The sequence below is a fragment of the Oryx dammah genome, unplaced genomic scaffold (genome assembly GCF_014754425.2).
Source record: "Oryx dammah isolate SB20612 unplaced genomic scaffold, SCBI_Odam_1.1 HiC_scaffold_7, whole genome shotgun sequence".
NCBI classification, from domain to species: domain Eukaryota; kingdom Metazoa; phylum Chordata; class Mammalia; order Artiodactyla; family Bovidae; genus Oryx; species Oryx dammah.
The window spans coordinates 38,946,273-38,972,737 of NW_024070191.1; the positions used below are offsets into that span (position 1 = coordinate 38,946,273).

General features: G+C 45.8%; 1 protein-coding gene across 2 annotated transcripts in view; it reads right to left on the reverse strand.

Moving 5' to 3' along the window:
• The window catches only part of RARB (retinoic acid receptor beta), a 181,856-nt gene extending 155,444 nt beyond the window's left edge, over nt 1–26,412 (reverse strand). The window contains exon 1 of one of the 2 annotated variants that reach the window (XM_040243297.1): nt 25,608–26,412. In XM_040243297.1, the coding sequence (XP_040099231.1) occupies nt 25,608–25,764 (157 nt within the window). In that variant the 5' untranslated portion in view covers nt 25,765–26,412. The remainder of the gene's footprint in view (nt 1–25,607) is intronic. The other variant, XM_040243298.1, reaches the window with a different exon arrangement.
• Between the last annotated feature and the right edge of the window lie 53 nt (nt 26,413–26,465).

Genomic DNA, 26,465 nt, shown 5'->3' on the forward strand with positions numbered 1-26,465 from the left:
ACCTCCCTTTCTTACAATTGATGGTTATAATTTTCCAAACACTGATTTGAATCAAGACAGGGTTAAATTTGACAAGATAGTTTAGGCCTTATCAAGAGAGAGGGGCTGAGGATCCACTGATCTTCCTGTACTGCAGCTACACCTGCCTGGGCTCTTGGCCAGCAGCAGAAATTATTCCTGGGACTTTTACCGTGGGAAGTGCTGTCATATTTTCCTAAGGGACTATGACACATTCAACACCTACATTTCATTTTTATAATATGCTTTCTTGCTTCAAGGAACATAGTCGAAAATTATCTCCTAGGTTGTTTTAGGTGACGTTTGTAACAGACGATGCTTTAGATCACTATTTTCTAGGACAGACTAAGATAGCTTGTGACAGGTTAAAATAAATTCTCTCTTAAAATCACTTAACGGCCCAACACATCTAACTACTTATTAATGATGTGAGCAGAGAGGCATCAGAAATGGAAGGCGTTAACGCAACAAACGCTAGACCCAGTCCCTCTGGAGTCAGGTACAGATGAAGCTAATTGCATAGCAGTAGGAAGGTCCCTGAAGAGTTAATCTCCACACCAAATGATTCAGTCTCATATTCTACTTCCAATCAGGATTTCCATATTTCTTAAAAAGCAATTTTTGCACTAACAAACGACATTCTATTATCTGCTCAAATTTCTTATACCCACAGTGAATTAAAACAAGAGCATTAAAATGTATATCATCTTAGATATACAATTCTTTGCTTATATCCCATAAATATATTTGAAAATCACACTGATACCAGCCTTACAGAACAGTAATGAGAGGAGGATACTTTGGGGGAATAGAGGACATTTTGTCACGTGGAAATTTTTGCCACTCTTCCCAGCCCTGAGTAAGTTCAAGGATGCTACCAAACATCCCACAGGGTACCCCAGTGTTCACAGACGCACTCTCCACGATAACCAAGAAACGGAAGCAACCTAAGTGCCCACAGAGGAATGGATGGAGATGTGGTACATATATATATAATGGAATATTAGTCGGCCACAATAGAATAGAGGACATTTTGTCACATGGAAATTTTTGCCACTCTTCCCAGCTCTGAGTAAGTTCAAGGGTAAAGACACCAGAATGTAGCCAACCCCTCTCTTGCAACAAAGTAATGCTGTACTTACTGGGTCACTGTTTGCTGCAAAGAAGTGTTGTTTTTGTTATATTTTCTTGTTATTTTACAGGTACACACTCAAATTAGTGGCTTCAAAATAACTTGGAAACCAATTCAATCCTCATCATCTGGATTTTCTTGTTTCCTAAAAAGAACTAAAATGCCCTGAACCTGCAGAAAGCCATGTGAGGAATGATGGGAAGCTCATGGGCTTTGCTGCCAGAACCACCTGGCTGGGATCCCTCTTCTGCCCCTGATTACTTTAGTGGCCAGAAAGTCTTCTTCCCTTCTCTGCACCCCAGTGTCCTCTTGGACACTGCAGATAATCCTAAAATTCCTGCTGGTGAAACAGAGAGCATGTTTGCAACTTGCCTGGCACAGCGTTCAGTAAGAGATGGTCAACCCAGACCTCCCCATCCGTCCACTTTTCCCTCCAACTTTTTTAACACTGAACAGTGGCTCTTAACTAACACTGATTTTTGCCTCCTAAGACATAGTTGGCAAGGTCCGGAGAGATTCTGGCTGTCCTAATTGGGGGCAACTTCAGGCATTTATCATGTTAAATAACTATCAATAACCTCAGATATGCAGATGACACCACCCTTATGGCAGAAAGTGAAGAGGAACTAAAAAGCCTCTTGATGAAAGTGAAAGAGGAGAGTGAAAAAGTTGGCTTAAAGCTCAACATTCAGAAAACAAAGACCATGGCATCTGGTCCCATCACTTCATGGGAAATAGATGGAGAAACAGTAGAAACAGTGTCAGACTTTATTTTTTGGGCTCCAAAATCACTGCAGATGGTGATTGCAGCCATGAAATTAAAAGACGCTTACTCCTTGGAAGGAAAGTTATGATCAACCTAGATAGCATATTCAAAAGCAGAGACATTACTTTGCCAACAAAGGTCTGTCTAGTCAAGGCTATGGTTTTTCCTGTGGTCATGTATGGATGTGAGAGTTGGACTGTGAAGAAGGCTGAGTGCCGAAGAATTGATGCTTTTGAACTATGGTGTTGGAGAAGGCTCTTGAGGGTCCCTTGGACGGCAAGGAGATCCAACCAGTCCATTCTGAAGGAGATCAGCCCTGGGTGTTCTTTGGAAGGACTGATGCTAAAGCTGAAACTCAAATACTTTGGCCACCTCATGGGAAGAGTTGACTCATTGGAGAAGACTCTGATGTTGGGAAGGATTAGGGGCAGGAGGAGAAGGGGACGACAGAGGATGAGATGGCTGGATGGCGTCACTGACTCAATGGACATGAATTTGAGTTGGTGATGTTGGCTGAACTCTGGGAGTTGGTGATGGACAGGGAGGCCTGGCGTGCTGCAATTCATGGGGTCGCAAAGGGTCGGACACGACTGAGCAACTGACCTGACTGACTGACTGACAGGCATTTATTGATTACAGGCCAAGGATGCTACCAAACATCCCACAGGGTACCCCAGTGTTCACAGAAGCACTCTCCACAATAACCAAGAAACGGAAGCAACCTAAATGCCCACAGAGGAATGGATGGAGATGTGGCACACATATATATATATAATGGAATATTAGTCGGCCACAAAAAATGAAATAATGCTGTTTGCAGCAGGTGGTGCTAGTAGTAAAGAATCCACCTGCCAATGAAGGAGATGTAAGAGATGAGGGTGCAGTCCCAGGGTTGGAAGATCCCCTGGAGCAAGGAATGGCTACCCACTTCAGTGTCCTTGCCTGGAGAATCCCATGGAGAGAAGAGCCTGGCGGGCCACACTCTATGGGGTTGTGAAGAGCTGGACACAACTGAAGTGACTCAGCAGGCACATAAGCAGCAATATGATGGACCTTGAGATTATCATACGTGAGCGAGGTAAGTCAGAGGAAGACAAACTCCAGACAGTGCCATTTATATGTGGGACCTAAAAACAGTGGTACAAATGACTGTTTACAAAACAGAATCTCAAATGTAGAAAACAAAACTTACTGGTTACCAAGGAGGAAAGGAGGAAGCTGGGATAAACTGGGAGACTGGGGTGACATGTACACACCACTGTATATAAAATAGATAACCAATAGGAACCTGCTGTTAGCACAGGTCACTTCTATGCAAAACTCTGTAATGATCTACATGGGAAAAGTCTAAAATACACATATCCACTTTATATGTATATATATGAAACTGACTCACTTTGCTGTATACCTGAAACTAACACAAGAGTGTAAGTCAACCATACAAGGCTTTCCTAGTGGTCCAGCGGCTGAGACTCCAAGCTCCCAATGCAGGGGCCCGGGGTTCCATCCCTGGTCAGAGAACTAGATCCCGCATGTGTCAACAAAGATCCTATGTGCCGCAGCTAAGACCCAGAGCAGTCAAATAAATAAAAGCAAATAACAAACATCCCACAGTGCACAGGACAGCCCTTTGCCACCCCACCCCGCAAACAGCGACGAACTGGCCCAGATTAGAAATAATGCTGAGGTTGAAGAACTCTGCTCAAGGGTAAGGAAACTACTTGTGGGATGAACTTTAGGACAAAAAAAAAATAATTTCCCGCAGCCGGGGAGACAGAGGCAGGGGGCCCAGTTCCGCATGCTGCCTCTGAGCAGCATTTACATGTGGAATCTTAAAAAAAAAAAAGGTACAAATGAAGGTCAGGTCAGCTTCCTGGGCCTCAGTTTCCTAATCTGGGAAATGGAGATGACAAGTGTGTATAGCACATTGCCGGGCTCACACCAGGTAAACCACAGAACTCTACATTTGAGTCTTTGTTAGAGTATCTGGGAGCAGAAAGGCGAGCCATATCTTAATGTGACCAACACCTTAGACGACAGGAAACCCATCCAGGCAAACAAGTACGATAGGACAATATTAACAGCGACACTCACGGAGCACGTATGTGGGGCTAGCCACCACCCCCATTCTGTTCTAAGCGTTTGACATGTATTAATTCATTTGACCCCCGTAATGGCTCTGTGAGAGAGCTCGTCTTTATTTCTAAAAAATACTTCCTGGCAAGACACTGGAGGTGCGGGCTGGTGCAGGAACTTGCTCGAGGTCGTACAGTGGGGAGCGGGTAAGCAGGAACTGGCAGGCACGTCATGTGGGTTCAAGAGAACGGGTGTGACCCCGGTGCTGGGCAAGGATGGGACACTGACATCATATCTGGTGATCCTGCAGAGCTTCTTTGGCCGGAGGCTGGCAGAGACCCTGGCAGCAAGTTTGAGAAAATACAGACCATGTAAAGCAGACCCATGCCTAAGGACCAAAAGTAAAACTGGAAAACTAAAACGGAAAGAAGCCGAAGGGACAGCAAGAATGCGCTTGCTTCTTTCCAGTCAAAGCAGTGCGGTAGGAAAGTCCCCTAAAGCAAACCCCGGGGTCTAGAGGCACGCACAGGGCAGGCTGCAACACCTGCCTCACCTTCCCTGCTGAGAAGCGGGGCAGGGTGGAGCGGCTCAGACGAGGGTCTGAGGGCGGGCGACTCCGCGTGCAACTCAGGCCTCACGTGGCTCACCCACCCCCAGCTTGGGGGCTCTGCTGGGGAGGGGAGAGGAGGGCTCCCGCCCCCTCCCTGGGCGGCTGCTCCCTTTCTTGCCAATGGACCACTTCCACTTCCTTAGCCAGGACGTATCTGGCACAAGAAGGAAACCCGAGGCTTTGTGATGGCTCTGCTGTCCCTGTCTGCAGGTTCGGGATGCCTTCAGGAGGCGTGGGTCTTCTGGGAGGACCAGGGCGTTGGGGGGCGACTGGAAACACCCGCAAAGCCTCTAGTGGAGGAACGCGACGACTAGCTAGTGAGGGTCACGGTGACACACACCCGCTCCAAGGGACACATTGGGGAATGTTTCATTTTCAAAGATTCTTATGTTTCTACGTGGAGCATTCAGATTAGAGAGATGCTCTAACACGGTTGATTTTTCTTCTTCCAAAACGGTGATTTCTGTTTCTTCATGTGAGAGGGACAAGGGCGTCAAAGTGCTTTCGTTTGAGTTCTTGAAAAAGAAAATTGCTGGGGCTTCCCTGGTGGTTCAGGGGTTGAGAATCCACCTTGCAATGGAGGCAACATGGGCTCGATCCCCGGTCCAGGAAGATTCCATGTGCCGAGAAGCAAGTAAGCCCACACAGCGCAACTGCTGAGCCGGTGCGCTCTGGAACCCCCTGCACCCTGGAGCCTCAGTGCTCTGGAACCCCTGCGCTGCGTGCTGAAACCCACGCCCTGGAACCCACGTGCTCTGGATCCCCCACGCTCTAGAACCCCTTTGCCACACTCTGGAACCCACACGCTGCACTCTGGAACCCCCGTGCTCTGGAACCCACTAACCCAAAGCCCGCTCTGGAACCCCCATGCTCTGGAACCCCTGTGCTCTAGAACCCACGCACCACAGAGAGAGTGCTGTGCCATAAGGAAAGATCCTGCAAGATGTCACGAAGATCCTGACAGCTGAATAAACAAATAAACAGTAAAAAAAAAAAAAAAAGAAATTGCTAAACAAACTTACGGTTACCAGGGCGAGAAATGTGTGGAGAGATGAATCAGAAGTTTGGGATTAACACACAAACACTGCTGTATGCTTCCCAGGTGGTGCTAGTGGTAAAGAATCCACCTGCCAATGCAGGAGACAAGAGACACGGATTCAGTCCCTGGGTTGGGAAGCTCCCCTGGAGGAGGGCACAGCCACCCACTCCAGTATTCCTGTCTGGATAATCTCATGGACAGAGGAGCCTGGCGGGCTACAGTCCATAGGAGTGCAGTCAGACATGACTAAAGTGAGTTAGCACACAATTACTGTATATTAAATAGATTAGCAACAAGGACCTACGGTAGAGCACAAGGAATTTTACTCAATATTCTTTAACAACCTATATGGGAAAAGAATCTGAAAAAGAATGGATATATGTATAACTGAATCACTTTGCTGTCTACGTGAAACTAACACAACATTGTAAATCAACTATACTCCCATATAAAATTAAAAAACAAAGACAAAAAACAAAAAAATCACCTTCACAGAAACACTCAGAATAATGTTTGACCAAGTATCTGGCCACCCCATGGCACCCCAGGCAAGTTGACACATAAAATGAACCACTATGATTTTCTTTTCAAGATGATGAAAGTGTTCTAAAATTAGATAGTGGTGGTAGTTGCACAACTCTGTGAATATATTACAACCCACTAATTGCATACTTTAAAAGGCTGAACTGAATGGGATGTAAATTTAATCTCAGTAAAGCTTTTTTAAAAAAGGAGGAGAGATTGCTAAGGAAAACTTGAAAAAATAATTCAAAGAAACTTTTACCACCTGTGGCTCAGGTCTTTGGGGATATTCCTTTCTTCAGGGAGCTTTCCATCTTCACAGACAAGCTGAGGCACGTGGTTAGAAATGTGAACTTTGAAGCCTGCTGGTCTGGGTTCAAATCCTAATTCTAGCTGTGTGACTTTGGGCAAGTTCCTTAATGTCTCTGAGTCTTACTTCTTGTAAAAACAGACAGCAGAGCCCTCACCGGATCACCGTGCCCATTAAATGATGAGTCCCGGTGAAGTACTGGGCCCAGTGCCTGTCCACAGGCCCTTCAAGCAGAGTCACCATCGTTCCAGGATCAGGGGCTCATGCCTGTGCTGATCAACCTCAACAGTCTTCACCTCCCATCACCCTTCTTCATATCAGTCGCAAGTCTTGATGTGCTAAGAACAGATTGTGCATGTTAACACAGATCTATGGGATCCAGGAAAATGGTACAGACGAACGTATCTGCAGGGCAGGGGAGAGACGCAGACATCGAGAATGGGCTTGCGGATGCAGCGGGGGCAGGAGAGGGTGGGACGGATTCGGAAACTGGCATCCACATATCCACAGTTCAGTCAGTTCAGTCGCTCAGTCATGTCTGACTCTTTGCAACCCCATGAATCGCAGCACGCCAGGCCTCCCTGTCCATCACCAACTCCCGGAGTTCACTCAGACTCACATCCATCGAGTCCGTGATGCCATCCAGCCATCTCATCCTCGGTCGTCCCCTTCTCCTCCTGCCTCTAATCCCTCCCAGCATCAGAGTCTTTTCCAATGAGTCAACTCTTCACATGATGTGGCCAAAGTATTGGAGTTTCAGCTTTAGCATCAGTCCATCCAGTGAACACCCAGGGCTGATCTCCTTCAGAATGGACTGGTTGGATCTCCTTGCCGTCCAAGGGACTCTCAAGAGTCTTCTCCAACCCCACAGTTCAAATGCATCAATTCTTCGGCGCTCAGCCTTCTTCACAGTCCAACTCTCACATCCATACATGACCCCTGGAAAAACCATAGCCTTGACTAAACGGACCTTTGTTGGCAAAGTAATGTCTCTGCTTTTCAATATGCCACATATACACAACCAGGTGTGAAAGAGCTGGCGGGAAGCCGCTGTAGAGCAAGGGAGGCTCAGCCCGTTCCGCTGTGATGGCCTGGGGGCGGGATGGGGGAGCACGCTCCCAGGGAGGAGAGGCGTGTACCTGTAGAAATATGTATTTGCTGGCCCTGATGCTGGCAAAGATTGAAGGCAAAAGGAGAAGAGGGCGGCAGAGGACGAGATGGCTGGCTGGCATCACCAACGCCATGGACATGAGTCTGAGCAAGCTCCAGGAGAAAGTGAAGGACAGGAGAGCCTGGCGTGCTGCCGTCCACGGGGTCGCAAGGAGTCTGACACGACAGAGCCACTGAACAGCCACAACGATACTTACAGCTGATTCATGCTGTTGTACAGCTGAAACCAACACAAAGCTGTAAAGCAATTGCTCTCCAATTAAAATATCAAAAGAAGTGTTGATGCTGCCCCTTTCTTCCACGTCCTGCTCAGAACACTCATCCCTCCTCAGGCGGTCCTCCCTAGGCTAAGAGGAGCGGAGCACCATGCCAGCCCGACCTCTTCACCCTCCCACTCAGGTGTGGCTTCCACCCAGCTCTGCGCATCACCCCAGTCCGTGTGCACAGACCCCCAAACACCTCCTTGCCACGGCGATCTCGATCAGCTTGAGAGCCTTCCACGACTGCTTGAACCGAAAGTTCCAGCACTTTGGATGGGCCGCCGGGGGTGGGGGTGTGCAGACGAAAGGGACCGTGATTACGAGCCAGCAACATCCAAGTGCTGACATGTATTTATTGAGCAACCGGCAAGACCAGACACCGTGCTAAATGCCAAATTAAAAAGAAGTTAGGAGACACTGTTCTTGGCCCACGCGGATGGACAACTAAAAATACCAGACAGCAAAGATGGTCCCTGAGGCTGCCATGGCTGGGCTCGTCACCAGCACACAGAGGCTGCAGCTGCCTTGCCTTTGAATGCTCAGTGACTAAAAGTACACAGCAGGGGCCCAATAAAGGCTGGTGGAAACATGAGTGTAAGAATGAAGTCTGTGTAGACATGCTCGCTGAGATATCCTGTGCGCTGCGGCATATGTGGTGGCCGTTTCGGCCACTGTGACAGCATCACACCTGGTGAAAGGAACCAGGGGTTTTCACCACATCATCTCCGTGCTCCCTCGTGGCAAAAGTGTGCAAAAGAGCAGAGATCAGTATCACTATCAGATTTTTAACCTCCATTATTCACAGAAGGGGCCTTCCCTGAGAGCTCAGTTGGTACAGAATCTGCCTACAATGCAGGAGACCCTGGTGCGATTCCTGGGTCAGAAAGATCTGGAAATGGCCACCCACTCCAGTCTTCTTGCCTGGACAATCCCATGGATGGAGGAGCGTGGTGGGCTACAGCCCGTGGGTCGCACAGAGTCGGACACGACTGAGCGACTTCACTTTCACTTCCATTCACAGAAGGAAACTGAAGCTTCCAGAAGTCAAGTGACTTGGCCAAGACCATGGAGCTGGGGACCAGCTTGGTCCAGAACTGGCTTCCAGAATCCACCTAACATGATTATAACCGAGAAACAAGGCACTCATTTCTAGTCTAACTGTCCTACTAATTTTTTTTTAACTTTTTAAGACAAGATTAGCAAACTCTTTCTGTAAAAGACTAGCCAGTAAATATCTCAGGCTCTGTGGGACACACGGTCTCTGTCACGGCCACTCAGCTCTGCGGCTTGCAGGAGGCAGCTGCAGGCAAGTGGGTTAATGAGTGGGTGGAGCATGTACCAATAAAACTTTATTTACAAAACAGGTTGCCAGCCAGATTTGGCTCCTGCTTTAAAATAAATAAAATTATTCCTTCCTAGAGTAAATGCACATGTAAATAAAATATATAAAGTCCATGCTTTTCTGTGCTTCTAGGGTAAAGACAGAATATGATAGCCATATGTCACAGGGATGTGGGGAATATTTTAAGGAGTCTAGCACTATAGTATATAGTGTATTTATATACACTATAAATGTGTAAGGTCTGCACATTTCCTTCAAAACTAACCTCATGTATACATTTTTATTAGTTAGGGAGGTCAATATGTCTATCGTAAATATATTTTAAAATTCCTTCCTACATATTCTGTCTATTGGGATTATTTATCATGCCCTGTTCTTCTGGCCTAGAGCCAGGAGGAATATGGGAGTTTTAATACCTTTAATCCATTACATGCATTTTTTTTTAGAGCTCCATAAGACAAAATAAAAAGCAGTCTCATGGTCATCTATGCAGTAAACCTGATATGCCACTCAATATTTCATGTTCCATTTTCTATTTCACCTGTGATGGTTTCCAGCTCTGAACATACAAAATGACATAGTTTCAGCCATCTTTTTGCTCCAGCCCTTTGCTGTTGTTGTTTAGAGAACTGACAATCCATAAACAATAAATTTCACTCTGGACTTTGAGGCGTGATTACTATTTTTCCCCAACACTCTGCATAAGTCCTGAAATAAGCGGTGGCTGACACACGTCTTCCCGTGTATGGCACTCTGGATGTATTAGGCCACGTGACTGTGTATTGAAAGAGATGAGCACTTCTTTCTAGTTAGTATGTAGGTGGCCTCCAAGGAGGGCCTGCCCGGGGACCCACACCTCCAGGGAGCAGCACATCACTGGGTGGGCCCTTCCCCTTTCATCTGGGCTGCCACTTTGATTTCTTTTTGATCAAAGGGATATGGCAAGAGTAACACTGTGAACAGGAGGCGAGATCCGGAGAGGCTCCTGTCTGCATCTCCCGGAATGCTCGTTCTGGGAGAAGCCACGTGAAGAGCTTAGGGACCCCACCCTGTGAGGAAGCCCACGTCACAGGAGGCCGTGTGGAGAGGCTCGGGCAGCCTCCAGCTGGACCGGACCTGGACAGGACATGGAGAAGCCCACCGAGAACATCCGGCCTCCTGCGGCTGCAAGAGGGGTCCAGCTCAGCACCACCCGCCTGCAGCCATGGGAAAGCTCCCAAGGGAGGTGGAGCCTTGGAAGGGAGTAAGGCACTGGGCTTAAGGCACACCTAACTGAAACTCATTCTACAGTTATCATTAACTAACGGTGACTACATGGAGCTATGAAGGGCCTGTGGAAAGAGCCCATCTCACTCTTTCAGAATCTGGGAGACAGTGATCTGACATCACGCTCACTGACGCACGTCCACTTTCCAGCCAGTTTCAACAGCGATGGAGCTATCTAAAAATAAGGAATTAGGGAGTTCCCTGGTGGTCCAGTGGTTAGGACTCTGAGGTCACTGCTGGGGCCCTGGGCTCATTCCTGGTTGGGAAACTGAGACCATACAAGTTACGCGGTGCAGCCAAAAAAATATTTTTTTAAAAATAAAAATAATTAACTGAGAAATTCTGGATAAAAAAGAGCATGATAATTGCTCAGTTATGAATTCAAAGACTGTGATGATTAAGATAGAATAAGGCTCTTAAAAAGTAAAGAAAAAAAAAGTCTACTGTAATGCAATGGGTCTATTCTCCTCCAACTGCTTGTAAAGCTCATTCCTATCCACCTGAGCCCACATGTGAATACCGCCTGCCTGTCACTTGCACACACCCTCTTTTATTTTGAGATGCAGATGTCTGCTTCTTGGGTCGTTATGCTTTTATTTGTTCCTCCAGGGGACAGACTGAATTCTCCTCCCCGTGCTGGACACTGCAGCTCAAACTAATAGCGGAACACCCTGCAGGTGACAGGCCAGAACACTCACTTGATTCCCACTAAAGGAGGGTTTAGATCACTTGCTCTTGGTTACCTTTCGTGAAACATCTGTTTCATATGAGCCCATTAAAAGTGCATACATCTGTAAATGACAAGCCTGTGTGTGCACATAATTTAATGAATTAGGACATAAAAAGGAATTGAACAGTAGGGCACAGCAATTAGAGTAACTGCCCATTTTGTTAAAAATACGTATTGTTTCCAGCTTTCACTTGAAAACCCTTTCATTATCCTGTGGGTTCTGAGACTTGCAACCTCGCTCTGTCCCTCTCCCTGCAAAGACAATGCGGGTTTACTTCGCAGAGTTGGCAGAGGGAAGCAACCTCGACATCACACAAAGCTGAGAGGGGGGCCGTGCCCCACTCTCTCCTGCCTCACAGATCTGGGCACCCAAACCCCTGTCTGAGGATTCACATCTGGAGAATGGAGCCACCACAGGGCCCTTCTCTTCAGGCTGTTGTGAGGATGAGAGGACAGAACTCATTTTACGGTCTTGGCATAATATGCAGGTAACACACACTTCACAAATATGAACCATGATGATGGCGGTTGTTCAATAAAAATCAGTCAAAACCTGAAACCATTCGAGGGGGAAAAAACCCTTGGTTCAGAAATTTATCTTGGCGGGACAGACTTGAGTTACCAAGGGGGAGGGGTGTTGCGAAGGGAAGGATTGGGAGTTTGGAATTAGCAGATGCAAACCACTGTATATATTAATAGAATGAACTAAAAAGCAAGGACCTGAGAATAGCAAAAAAAGACACAAGTGCGCACATCCCCCCCCCGGGCACGCCCCGCCCCCACCCCGGACCCACACACCCCCCCACACACACACCCCGGCGCACACACACACACACACACACACCCCGGCTTCCCAGGTGGCACAGTGGTAAAGAATCCGCCTGCCAATGCAGGTAGATTCAGGAGACACAGGTTTGATCCCTGGGTCAGGAAGACCCCCTAGAGGAGGAAATGGCAGCCCACTCCAGTATGCTTGCCTGGAGAATCCCACGGACAGAGGAGCCTGGTGGGCAGCAGTCCATGGGGTCCCAAAGAGTCGGACATGACTGAGCAACTGAGCATGCACACACACACACGTCACTTTGCTGTACAGCAGAAATTAATCCAACTTTGTAAATCCAACTATATTTCAAAAAAAGAAAAATTTTAAACAGCTTTTCTTGATGGTTGACTTGGTCTTACTTCTATTTAATTTCTTCACCCCATTTCTAGGGATGAACAGAAAAAGGAAGGGAGGCAGGAGTGGCAAGGTGAACGGGAAGGACGATCAGAAATTCTGTTCCAGAGACAGCACGGTGAGTGCCAGAAGCCCACGGAAACAACCCCCTCTCATATTTGCAGGCCAGCTTTCCAGCTGACGTGTTTATGAGGGCTTGCCATCATGGCCAACGTGGCCCTCCCACGTTCTAGACACCCCCTCAAGTCTGCTTCAGGTGTTTTGAGTGACCCTCAAATATACAAATAAACGGAACCAGAGGCCACCGGAGACGTTCTGAGTTTCCAGTTCGCCTTCCCTGAACCGTATTCAGATACCTCCCAAGGACGTCCTGTGCGCCCGGCACTGGGTTACTGAGCAGCACAGACACGGGCAGAAGGCACTCTTGAGAGAGAAAGCATGCACTGAGGCTTCCACAGAGCACTATTCCTCTCTGCCTCCCTGCAGTTCAACATGCTTAAGCAGAGTTAAAACCGGCTGGAAAAGGCTGGAAAAGACGGCGTCCATTTGAAACCCATGCAGGCGTGCAGCGCGGGACTAGACCTCGTCCTCTCCCTCACAAGGAGCAGCATTCAAGCCCAGTCCACATGGATTCTGGGCAAGTCTTGGCTGAGCTCTGCAAAATGCGCGTTAGCAAAATAAGTGCTAAGTCTTTGGCGAGCCCCAGGAAAAACAGTGCCACCCAGAAGGAAAACAAGTTACACACTGACTGAAATCACAGCCCTCCAGTATTCTGTTTACATTCTCCTGCAGTCTATTTACGGGCTACATAAAGAGATAATTGGAACTATTTGAACAGCAATAGAAGAGGTGAATAAAGGCTGAAGGAAAAGGGAAATAAAGAGAATGTACAACTATTGAAAAAATATTAATAGCTGAGTTTATAGGGCTGTGTCGTTCAATGCAGTAGCCACTAGCCACATATGGCTACTGAAAGTTAATTTAACCAAAATTAAATACAATAAAAAATTCAGTTCCTCAGACACATTGGCCACATTTCAGGTGCTCAACAGCTTCATGTGGCCAGCCATCACTGTGTCAGAAACAGAGTTACCGGCGGCTCCCATCCTCGTAAAAAATCTTACCGGAGAGACCAGGTACCTGGGACCTTAAGGGGTGACGTGCCTGAACACCTATATCCGCAGACTTAACCGTGGTTAACTGAGTGCTGAGCAGGCACCACACTAGCTGTGCTGACAGACTGCTATTGTACTGGGAAGACAGTACAGGTGGAGGACACCATAGCTGACCTCAAAGACTTCCCAGGTTGCTAAGGGGACACAATCCAGGTGGGTCAGTGGTAAAGCATCTGCCTGCCAGGACAGGAGATCCAGGTTCAAGCCTGGAGAAGGAAAGGGCAACCCACTCCAGTACTCTTGCCTGGGAAGTCCCATGGACAGAGAAGCCTGGTGGGTTACAGTCCATAGGGCTGACAAAAGAGCTGGGCACGACTTAGGACTAAACAGCAAGGATGACAGAGTTTGCAAGGTAAGCGTTATGGACCCATTGTACAGACGAAAACAATCAAGGCAACGGCAGAAGCTGTGCAGGAAGAGTGCCCAGCTTCACTGCACCACGGGGTCCACAGAGGAACGCAGGCAGCATCTACCCAGAACGCTCTACATGACCCATGGATAGTCACTTCAGTTCACCCATCTGCCTCCTCAAAATCTGTAATTCAACAATTAGATTTCAAACAAAAGAAACAGGTAGAACATGGTGCATAAAAATCCCAAATACAGAACAATACATTGCACTTGAAACACACAGTCACTCCTTCATATCTGCGGGACCCTGCTTCCAGGATCCCTGTGGACACCAAAATCTGTGGATGTGCAAGTCCCTTATATGAAATGGCACAGAATTTGCATACAACATCCACATCCTCGGAATACGTTAAATCATCTCTACTTATAGTGCCTAATACAACACAAGCTCGAAGCACATAGTTACAAACACAATGTAAATACTGTGCAAATAGTTGCCAGCTGTGCAGCAAAATCAAGTTTTGCTTTCTGGAACTTTCTGGAATTTTTTGCCCTGAATATTTTCCATCTGAGATTGGCCCAATCAGTCAATGTGGAACCTGCGGATATGAAGAGTGAACTATTTGAAACCACAGAAATAAGGGCATTATGTGAGGCAAACCGCCATCATGATGATTAAACTTCGTTAAATAGTCAATTTTCACAGGCTTGTTGTTGCTGTCTACTCGCTAAGTCGTGTCTGACTTTTTGTGACCCCCATGGACTACAGCACACCAGGCCTCCCTGTCCTTCACTATCTCCCAGAGTTGGCTCAAACTCATGTCCATTGAGTGGAAGATGCCATCCAATCATTTCATCCTCTGTTGCCCCCTTCTCCTCCTGCCCTTAATCTTTCCCAGCCTCAGGGTTGTTTCCAAAGAATCAGTTCTTCCCATCAGGTGGCCAAAGTATTGGAGCTTTAGCTTCCATAGGTTTGGGACCCTAAAAACAAGCAGATACTGAAAGTAGGTGGCAAAGACCAAAATATAAGTTTTTCAGTATTTCCTAGAAGTTTTTCTGTATTTCCTAGAAGTTTTTCTTTTCTTTTCAGTAATGGAAGATACAGTAGTGCTGTTTAAGAGGTACCACCGCTGCTGTCCATCTCCAGACGAGGGCTCTGAGCAAGCTGGAAGAACAAGAAAATCTTCTTTCTCATCTCTCAGTTCAGTTCAGTTCAGTCGCTCAGTCATATCCGACTCTTTGCAACCCCAAGAATCGCAGCACACCAGGTTTCCCTGTCCATCACCAACTCCTGGAGTTCACCCAAACTCATGTCCATCAAGTCGGTGATGCCATCCAGCCATCTCATCCTCGGTCGTCCCCTTCTCCTCCTGCCCCCAATCCCTCCCAGCATCAGAGTCTTTTCCAATGAGTCAGCTCTTCACATGAGGTGGCCAAAGTACTGGAGTTTCAGCTTTCACCTCCTTTCATATCCTCAGTCCTGACTCAGACTCCTGTGAGCCACAGAGGGACCAGGTCAGCGGAGTCTCTGGCAACAAACAGGATGGAAGACAGAAGGATGAAGGATCAAGCATCATCCTAGCTTCTTCCACAGTTTAAAAGGCTGTGTCTTTTATGAGAGAAATGACGGAATCAGAGGAAATTCTGCGGTCCAGTCCTTCACCTCTCTCCCACCTTTCTCCAAAACCAAAGCACTCCGTGGTCCACACGTGGTTATTAGGGCAAAAACTTTCTGCAGGATTCCTCATTCCGCTGTCACACTGCTATCAAACTCACTTTCTCTGAGCCTCAATTTTCTTTTCTGTGAAAAGAGGCAAATCATACCTGCCTCACATGACTGTCTGTGATAATAAGGTAGGGACAATGATTAGAGTAGGGTCTCGTCAAGTGTTTAACCCGCCTAAAGAAGGAACCAAGAACCCTACCGCAGCTCCTCAAGTTCTCTAAATCAGAAGACGGTCGCTTCTCTCGGGTTCTAGGGCACGGTGTGACGACTGCGGTGTAGACTGGACACGGCACATGCTCTTGGATCGCCCCCCCCCCCATGGAGAGGTGGCCCCACGGGAGCCAAGCAGGCCCAGCTGCTCCCCTACCAGCAGACAGTCCCAGTGACCACGTGCCAGCTTTGCTCCAGCCTTTCCAAGGCCCAGGAGCTTCTAGGCCCCCCTCTCGGATTACTGCCGCCATGCAGAAAGGCGCAGGAGGGACACGCGGTGACAGCCCAGCTGAGCTCTCTGCTAACAGCCAGCGTCCACTGCCAGCCCCGGGCGCCCAGCCCATGTTAGCCCTGCGCAGTGCAGCCTCAGCGGACATCACCTGGAGCAGAAAATCTGCCCGGCTGAGCCCAGTCCATCCACAAAATATTGAGATAATATCCATTAGATCACTAAGTTTGGGGCGCACTTTGTTATACAGCAAGAAAGTCTCAAAAACAATCATAAATAAAAAGTGACACAATAGCCCACACGTGGAAACAGCCTGAACGTCCATCAGCAGATGCATGGATAAAGAAGATGTGGTCTGTATACACAAAGGAATCGTCTCAGCCAGAAAAAAGAGTGAAACGATGCCATTTGCAGTGATATGAATGGTCCCAGAAATTATCATACTGACTGAAGTTAAGTCAGAGAAAGACAAATATCATATGATATTACTTATATGTGGAATCTAATTTTTTTAAATGACGTAAATGAACTTATTTACAAAACAGAAAACAAATTCACTGATTTCAAACACAAGACTCATAGTTACCAAACAGGAAATTGGGGAGGGGATAAACTCGATAAATTAGGAGTTTGGGATTAACAAACACACACGATTATAGATTAAATAGATAATCAACAAGGACCTACTGTAGATCACAGGGAACTCTACTCAATATTCTGTAACAACCTATACGGGAAAAAGAGTCTGAAAAGGAATGGATGCATGTATTTGTATAACTGATTCACTGTATAACTGATTTTCCATATATCTGAAACTAACACAGCACGGGGAATGAACTATACTCCAAGAAAACTTTTTTAGAAAGAAGTGATTTTTAAAAAAATATCTAATCAGACCCAACCCCCTAAAAATATTTTTTAACAAACACTCCAGAAACATCCTGTGAGTCTTCAAGAAGCAGGTTCAGAAGGTATGCCCTTATTCCATCGCAGAGGTTAAACTGCAGTTACAATGTACCTACGGTGGCTACACCCAGAAAAACCTCTTGCCTGCCTCTTGTGACAAAAATGTGTAACCCGTGTGATCCTCTCCTTAGGCATGAGCTCTGGTTCTCAGTGGGTTTAGCTCTGTCTGTAATCAAACCCACTTCCAAAGCCCCAAGGACATCCTTGCGTTTGTGTCGCCGCGGGGCCCTGTCACGGTGGCATGTGTACACAAGTGTCTGCCTTACCTGCAGAGTCCAAAGAGCAAGGGAGGCGTGGACTTCACCTTGGGGGTCCCTCCCCTGCCACCGGGACATGTCGGGGCGAGCCTGGCATATGGCAGACACCCAAGAGCCATCTGTTGAACAGGCCTTTGCAAGATCTAACCCATCCCTGAATGACAGAGCCCTGGGTGAAGCGTGAAGTGACAACTTCGAGGGTGACCACGCTCAGGGGTGAAAGTCAACTGTCTGCACTCAGTCCCCGGGCTTGGTGAATAGATGCCACCGTATCGAGACCGCAGCGCTATCCCACTGACATGGGAAGTACTGTCCCCTCGGCGACAGGCCCCAGACAGAGGAACCATCTCACGCAGGAAAGAGATAACCAGCTCGGCTGACACCGTGGCTGTTGGCGAAAGCAGGCGAGTCACAGCCTCGCGCTGAAAGCAGAGGAGGACGACTCAGGGACCTCCGTGTGTCTTCAGGGCAGGGCAGAAGCCTCCTTGACGTTATCTCTAATCTTGCTACAAATCCTGCGATGTCCCATTTCGTGGCTATAGAAATTGATCCTGTGTCCAGACGGGCTATTCCTCGGGCCAGGCGCAGCGCGGGGACCGCAGGTGGAGAGATGCTCAGAGTTATGTATGTGCCGGGCAGGCGGAGAGGCCGCCGTGAAATTCCCGGAGTGACGACCCCACAGCCCCAGGGCTGAGAGCCAGGAAGTCACTCCGCCCACCTCTCCAGAGTGATCCCCACGTACAGGTGGCAGCGGAACTCCTGGGAGGCTATTTACAACCTGTGCCTTTAGAAACCCGTGGCCCACGCAGCAAAAGACGACTTTTGCATCCTCCAGCTTTCCCAGCACATCCAAACCCGCTCGCCGTGTCTCCGCTTCCTATTGTTCCCTCTTATAAGCAGGGCCCCAGTGAACAATTAGAGCTTTCAATAAATAATCTCTAAGCACATTCATTTGATTGACTGTTATTTGATACAGCAGTTAGTTTCAATGGGGCAGTTAATATTGATCACATAAAGTACTCCAGACAAACATGAAACAGTTTCAGAACTCCATGGATTATTACCCTTTATCTGCCAGTCATCTGGGTTACTTGTAATGGTCACGGAATTTAAAATCAATAATAACAATTAGTGTTCTGTACACCAAAACGGATGGATCATGGGAAATGGGTTTTCCTAGAAGATCAGAGGTAAAATGGGCCTCTCTCTTGGAAGGCAGCTCTCTGGATTTCCAGTCCACACTTGGCAAGGTACATCCAGCCAAGTCTTCAGCACAGGCAGCAAGCAAGAGAGCACTGGATTTAGGAGACGTGATCATAAAAACACAGGTGAGACCCCTGACAGTCTTAATCCAAAAGGATGAAGCGTAAAAGACAAAAGTGATCAAAATGAGTGCTAACAAACGTAGTAAAATTAATGGGACTGGCAATATACTTCCTCTGAGAGATGCTTCTAGCTACCTTTTCCCACTTCCTTCATAGGCATTAATCATGATTTTTTTTTTTTAATAAAATGGCAACAACGGTATTTTAGCTCCATGGCCCCACTACTGTAATGTCTGGATAATTAAAATGCAAAGCAACAGAGAAATGTTTCATCATTAAACTGTAACCAGCACACTATGTGAAATCATCCATCCCAAAGACTTGTTTTTCATCAATTATTTGTTATTTATCTGATGTAAATATAAGAAGGACTAATTAAAATGTATGCCTTTTTATACAGCTTCTTGTCATTAAAGCCAACGAAAGCATTCTGAGGACCATAATGAAATAATTATGTTTGCCTTTAAGAATTCTCTTCAATAACACATGGCAGTACTGAGCTAAATTAAAACATCAGGAACTAAATTTCGCTTGCCTCCATTTCCATTTTAGTTAATTATACCCTCAAGCTTTCCAATAGGCCAGACCCTAAAAAATCTTTTGAAGCTGAAACAGCCTTTTTGTAATCATGAACTTAAATGACAAGACAGAGGTACTGTAGCCCCAAAAGCTTTAACATTTTTGAGACAAGGCATTTATTACCGAAGTCTTCATTTGCTCTGAAAATTAGAGAAGTATTAGGATAAATGTGATTCAAATCTTCATTTTCCAGTTAGCTGATGCACTCATCTTATCTGCATCATTTCTACCACAGTATTCTAAATTTAGCTATTTTTTGATAACATTTAATCTGTGACCAATATTAACTGATCAATATCAACAACCACAACAAAAACATTTCACTATATCTGAGTCAAATTAGGAGAATAACTCCTTATTCAATACTAAAACCTAAAAAAAAAAAAAAAGCATAATCTTTAACAGTAGACTATGATGGCATGAACTTGAAAGTCAACTAGGATCCTTTCATTAGAATTTGACCTTCTCCAAATTTCAAATTGCAGACACTAATAAAGGCAAAAAACAGTAAAAAAAAAAAAAAAAAAAAAAAAATTTTTTTTTTTTTCCTTAAATCGAGTTTAGGAGAAAAGGACGAAGGAAAGAGGAAAGGAAAAAGTGCCAGGTGGTGTCAGGGCTTTAACCTGCTGTCAGATGCTGCTGATGGGGGTGGGAACTTGGGAGTTGAGAAGAGTAAACAGGAGTCCCAGGGATTAACTCTGACAATGTGAATTCCCGCCCATTTGGTTCTACGTGGGGAGTTGGCAGGATTCACGGGGGATAATATTTGGTGCCTGCTGGATAGACCGTCTTAGGAGACATCAGAGCGAGGCTGTTCACAGCTGGGAAACGAATACCCAGCGCATGACAACCTAAAATTGCGATTATAATCGAGAGTCTGCTCTTATTAAACCCTCGCCCCAGCAAGCTATTCTTTTTTCTGTTCGGAGAAACCTCCTTTGGGGAAGGAGGGACACTGTCACCCAGGATCGGCCCTGTTCAATCAACTCCCCGCCCCCCCAAACTGGCCCTGCTTCCCTCCATCAGCCGGGGAGTCTGTGCCCCGCCAGAGGAAACGCTCCTCTGGGCGGGGTCACCTCCTGACGTCAGTTCCTGTTATCCCGCCTTATCGTGCTGGGGACCAGGAGTCTTATCTTACTGAAAGGGGCCCCCTCCTGGCTCCCCACCCTGCCAGGCCAGAGAAAAAGCAAGTCAGCGGTTCCATTGCCTGCTTGAATTCCCACCTAAGCAGCTCTGGGAGCTCCAGACAAATAACAGAATACCTGTAAACACATACTCTACTGCTGCCTGGGTGGAGAGAACTTTCTGCAACTTTTATTTTTTATTCCTTAGAAGGGGTTCAGGGGTTGGGATGGGGCGGGAATCGTGCTTCTTAATGATGAAGGAAGGAGGCAGGAAGGAAAAGAGGAGCGTCCAGGGCAACATACTGAGTGATGAGGCTGTTATTAGATCTTACAGATGGGCAGGCTATCTCATCTCCTATTTAACAAGAGGTGCTTAGGCCAAGCCACTTAGAGACAGGATGCTGATAAATCTGAAACTGGAGTTAACTCTCCTCTCTCCATCGCCTCCACCGTCAACTTTTTAAGAAGAAGCTGGCTAAGAACTGTTACAGCTTTGTGCACAGGGATTTAGTGTGTAATTCCACTCCTCCAGCACTCCCAATACACACACTTGAGGCATCAGAACCTTGGTCATAGTACTTAAATCCATATTGCAAGGGACGCCTTCTAGTTACAGATCTACGCTTTGCCACAGAAGGAACTCATGTTCAGAAGCACGACCCAGCAGCACGGGCGATCTGCCGTTATAATGGAAAAATTAAGCTGTGAGTGAAAGTGCAGTTACACGACCATAGGATCCAAACAAAGGCTTTCTGTGCGGCTCCTGGGTTCGAGGGGCAGCGCTGGGAGATGTTGTAATGCTGGAATATCTGGCATAGTTCTGTGACTTTTGTGGGAATTGTGGCAAGTGTATTTGAAAGTGGCTTATCCTAGAAAAGCTGAGATGTATGATAAGCCGTAACTACCCTGTAATTTGAAAGGCAAGATTCCACATTAATATCTTTTAGAAAGATTTTCAGCCAAGATTTTTCTGATTAACTTTCATCAAAAAAAACTCCCATTCCTGAAATAACTATTTAATTGATAGTTAACTGAATTTATATGAGAACATTTAAAGTATAAAACTGTCATTTAAGGATAAATTTATTGGCACTTATATGTAACTCAAACCCTATGGAAGATTCTTTTTAAGATGCCCTAAAATGAACACTGCATTTACTATTTTGTAAATCCTATTGGACTCAAAGGGTTTTCTGTTTTGCAGTGTGCTTTTACATCTTCATCTTCCTCTCAGTAATTTCTTAGTTTAAAAAATCCCCAGCCTTTAAAAAACTGTTTTCATTTTATAAAGATTATAAACTCCTTGAGTGCAGAATTTATAATCTTCATCTACCATGTATTTCTCTTCTGAGATCGTCTATTGATTACACTCCACAAGAACGTACAAAGGAGAAAACAGTAAGATTCTCTTTCCTACTTAGCCATCTCAGGGGCTTAACATGTTGAAGGGAAATTATAAGAACCTGATATCCAGAAGAACTTTCTTTTCTGCTTTAAAGCAAAGTTCATGATGATACTGACTGGTTATATATACATGGTCAGAGCCAGGCCTCAAAAATGAGGAGAAAAACTTCTGATTCGGGTCACCTAACCTATCAGAAATTGCCATTCTGATCATTTATCGACTAAGAAAAAAACAAAACAAAACACACAGGAAGGCCTGTGTGGGTGTGAGGGCTTTGCAGTTGGGCTTCGATATCCAATGCTGCCTGGCGTTTTCCCATCCATTCCACAGCTCAGGTTTAAGGACACTCATGTCTCCTTCTGGGGTTTCCACCTACTTTTTAGCATCTCCCCTTTTCTGGTAATAACATTTACTTATTCATTTTTTTCCCCAAGTTGCACATCAGTGCCTCCCTACCAGAAGTGCCAACTTATCTGGATACTGACAAAATTTTAGTATTTTCTTCCTACGGGGAAGGGAAACTTAGTGAGTCTTCCACTTGCTTTCAGACGGACCTATCCTGCACTCCCTGAGATGTAAGCAGAATTCCCCTTTCTTCTCTTTTTTCTGATGGTGTTGGTAGCCACTGTCATGCGGCAGAGAAGCGGAAAATTATGTCCTACTTTAGAAAAACAATTAAGCCTTTTCACCGAAATATTTATTCAAAACCCCATTCAATTCATACGGTGGCTGTCAGGCTTTATTTAGTCTCTCTTTCAGAGGGTATCTTTGATTTTGCCACTTTGACCCCAATTTATATCTCACTAGGAGAGGATTTAGATACTGTTTAATACCGAAAATTCAGGTCCCAGCACTTTGGGAAGGGTACTTCTTTCCTTCTTTCATTGTACATTGATAGTTTGTTTTTTAAAACAGATGATTTCTCCTTGTTGGGAAAAAAAAATCTTTTCTCCTTTGTTTTTTGATGTGTTGAGTAGGGAGAAGACAGGGAAAGGGGCCAAGAAGTTGTCACACTCATGATTTCACTGAAAGCAACTGCTATATTTAGACCACAAATATTAGGATTTATCCTATGCCCACTGAGCAATTAATGCTGAAAACATCTGGAGCGGCCTAAACCCAAGATAATCCAGGAGGCATCTGAATAGAAACTTAGTGACTCCCAACACCTCCAGGGGCAGTCTTAAATCGTATTATTCATACCACATGCCCTTAGTAACTCGCTACTCCTGACTTTGAATTTTTAGAAGCAATTCACAGGCCGTACTCCAACCGACAGCTGGTTGACATATCACTTTTCTGTCTTTAGAATTAAAAAGGAAAATAAAAAGAATATTCTAACACCTTTTAAGGAATGCTTCTGGTATGGTTTACATTCAAAGGGTTTACTCCAATTACTACACATACACAGACACACACTCACACCATAAAAAATAAAAAAAAAAAAAAAGTAGGGATCTCAGAGTAGAAAATAGTTTGGGTTAGAATTTCGTACTATTTTTTCCCCTTCTTGCCCACTGCTTCCTCTCTGTTAAGAGCACAAACAGATCTGCTTCTTGTCAAAACAGTCATTAAGTAAAATGGAAAAGGCTGCGGGTTTTTTTTTTGTTGTTTGTACTTACACAAGCGGAGCCCTAATATGCTTTTACTTCAAAAGCCCTAACTGGCTGCGCCACCCTGAGCCAAACACTGCATGGCAGAGCTTTGTTAGAACTTTTATTTATGCTTAAAAAATGCAATCACTTGAACAACTAAACTGACCCATCAAAAGCCCTCCAACTCTGCAGGGGCATAAGTGATATTTACATTCTATTCATGTAACTTGGAGTAGGGGGTGGGGGGTTGAAACCCTTGTGAAACTGACCACAGCAAGCATTAATTGCCCTGCTTACAAAAGTAAAGACACTGAAATTTTTGAAATCCCTTTGTCAGATGCCTTTATTTACTTTTTTGAAGGCAAGTTTCTTTGATTAGCTGGACTTTGCTGTTATCAACACTTCTTGCTTATCGGCTGGCCCTAGGTGAATGACACATTCACCACCCGCTCTCCCCAGATAAGGCAAATCCCTTGTTTAACTTGTTCAAGAACAAACAAAGCTTCTCCCCCAACTCCTGCAACTTAATAGGCACTTTTGGAGGGTTAATTACAAAAGGAAGAATGTCTACTTGTAAAACCTCTATTAGGTCTAATAGCTTGACGCCAGGATCCCAGCATTCTTTTTTCCTTCCTTAAAAAACGTTTCATTAAAACTTTCTCTCACAAGAAAAAAGTTTGATACCGCTCTAGTTCCCTGAGATTCCAAATGAAACTGTTCATACTGCTTTAATTGCTACAGAGGGATTAAAAGATCCCTTAGTAAGTTGGAAAATTATTTTGTAACAATTTCTTTGAGCTCTTCAGAAAGAAAACAGGCACCAGGAAAGTAAAGCCATTTCAAGAGCAGCTAACTGAGGGCACCTTCTGAAAAGATTTTATATATATATATATATATATATATATATTTTAAGCCTGGTTATGGCTCTACGCAATACTAATTCAGACAGCTAGACTGTTGGCATCAAATGGTTATTGATTTTTCAGCTACAAACCTGTTGATTTCCTGGCCCTGGAAGCAAGTCTTTATTCTTAAGAAAAAGTTTCAGAAGAGGGCGGTTTAAATCTTGTCATTTGTCCTCTCTTCCTCTTTTTTCTTCCCTTTCTTTAGATAAGCCATCATGTTATTAGGAAAACTCAATTTCTTCCAGTTAAACTTTGACCTCTTTGAAAACAAAGATTTAAAATGTCATTTTCAGGCTAATGCTCCAATGAATTGTCAAATAAAGTACTAAAAACATTTTGATAGATAGCGGGGCCATTTATCTAAATCACTGTCAGGGCAGCAATGCATCCCGCAGGCTCCCACTGCAGACACCCGAAGGTGGGGTTTTCTGGGACTGCTGCTCATTTCTCAAGCCTGCAGCCAGGCTACTGTTGACCAGTGCGGGCCTCGGCACCCCGTCAGCATCAGATAACCAAATAGTCAATATTTTTTTTAAAAAAACTGGGCTACCCCACTTATGTTTCCCTTCCTTTAACCAACGTCCAGGTTCCCGGCTGAATTGCAAGATATGGAAATAATGGATGGCTCAGCCCAAGGGGTGTTCATTGCCAGTAGTTTTCTAGCAAAACAGCAACTTCTTAGAGCAACAAAGTGACTCGGAAAGGTGGCAGCAGGGTCAATGCTAAGAAATATTGCCTTTCCTCTGCAAGGAAAACATTGGAGGCAGCAGCTTTAACTGGTGGTTTGTGAACTTCAGGAGCAGCAGCCACCTCAATTAGGCCAAATTCCTTGCGAGGAAGATGTCATATTTTAATTACTTTGGATTGTTGAAACACACAAGGGGGATATATATATATATATATATATATATATAGCCAGCAGTCAATCCAAAGAACAGCAAAGTGAAATTCCCCTCTGCATACATCTTAGTAAAAACTGTACAAATGTGTCAAACTGCCTCACTTGAAGAATGTTTCAAAGTCCTGTGGTCACCCTCTACTTGTCCCTTCTCCGCGCCCACATTTTTTTTTTTTAACACTATTTTCAAGGCACGGTAGGGTTGGTAAGCAGAGGAGCAGGAGTCTGGAGGGGTTGTTTGGGAAGAAAACATCTAACAGGAAATTTTCAGCAGAGGGAATCAATATGCACACCAGCACAGCACACCCTTTCAGCATTAAATCATTAAATCCTTTGTCTGGCTAGCACTGCAGTTTGTTTCCAGTGTCTTTATTGCATGCAAGAGAGACAATTCTTTTTTTTTTTTTTTTTTTCTGGGTAGAAGAAGGGAAAAAATAAACCTACATTGAGCAGTGTGCCGATGCTGCCATTCGGTTTGGGTCAATCCACTGAAGCATGCTTTGAGAGCCTTCTCCTGGAGCATGCAGGAAGACGGGCTCGCAGTGTAGAAATCCAGGATTCGCCCAGGACTCACTGACAGGACATCCATACAGTCAAACATGATCTCCCCTGCACCGAATGTCTGCAAAAGTGCTTATCCTCTAGGTGTGGAGGCAAATGGCATAGAAAAGTCCACCCAACTCCATCAAACTCTGCCCCCTTTTTGGCACGTAGGCTGTTGGTCTTTTTCCCAGCCTCGAATCATGAATTATGACAGACAAGCCAGCTAAAAGCCTGTAATTGATCCAAATGATCATTTACCATTTTCCAGGCTTGCTCGGCCAATCCAGCCGGGGCGGGGGGTTCCCAGAAAGATCCCAAGTTCTCCTTCCAAGCGGACGCCTGCAAAAAGCCTTCGGAATGCGGTGCGGCTCCTACCCGGACGGTGCCCAGACCAGCCCTGCCCGGCTCGCGCGCGTCCTCGGCATCCGCGTCCTCGGGCGGCTCGCGCGGGGACTCTGGTCCCCCCTTTGGCAAAGAATAGACCCTCCTGCCTCTGAACAGCTCACTTCCTACTACTTCTGTCACACAGAATGAAAGATTGAATTGCCTAATATATGCGAGTGAACTTTCGGTGAACCCTTCCCGGGCTGCTAACCTTCAAATGACCCAGCGAGTCTGACATCACCAGCTCCCAGGATTCTCACAGAGCCGAGCACTCCCAGCAGCCCCGCCGCGCGGGCGGCCCGCGGCCCGGGCGCGCGCTCCTCCCGCCCCGCGCCTCCGCTCCGAGCGCGCGGGGCCGGGGCCGGGGCCGCCGGG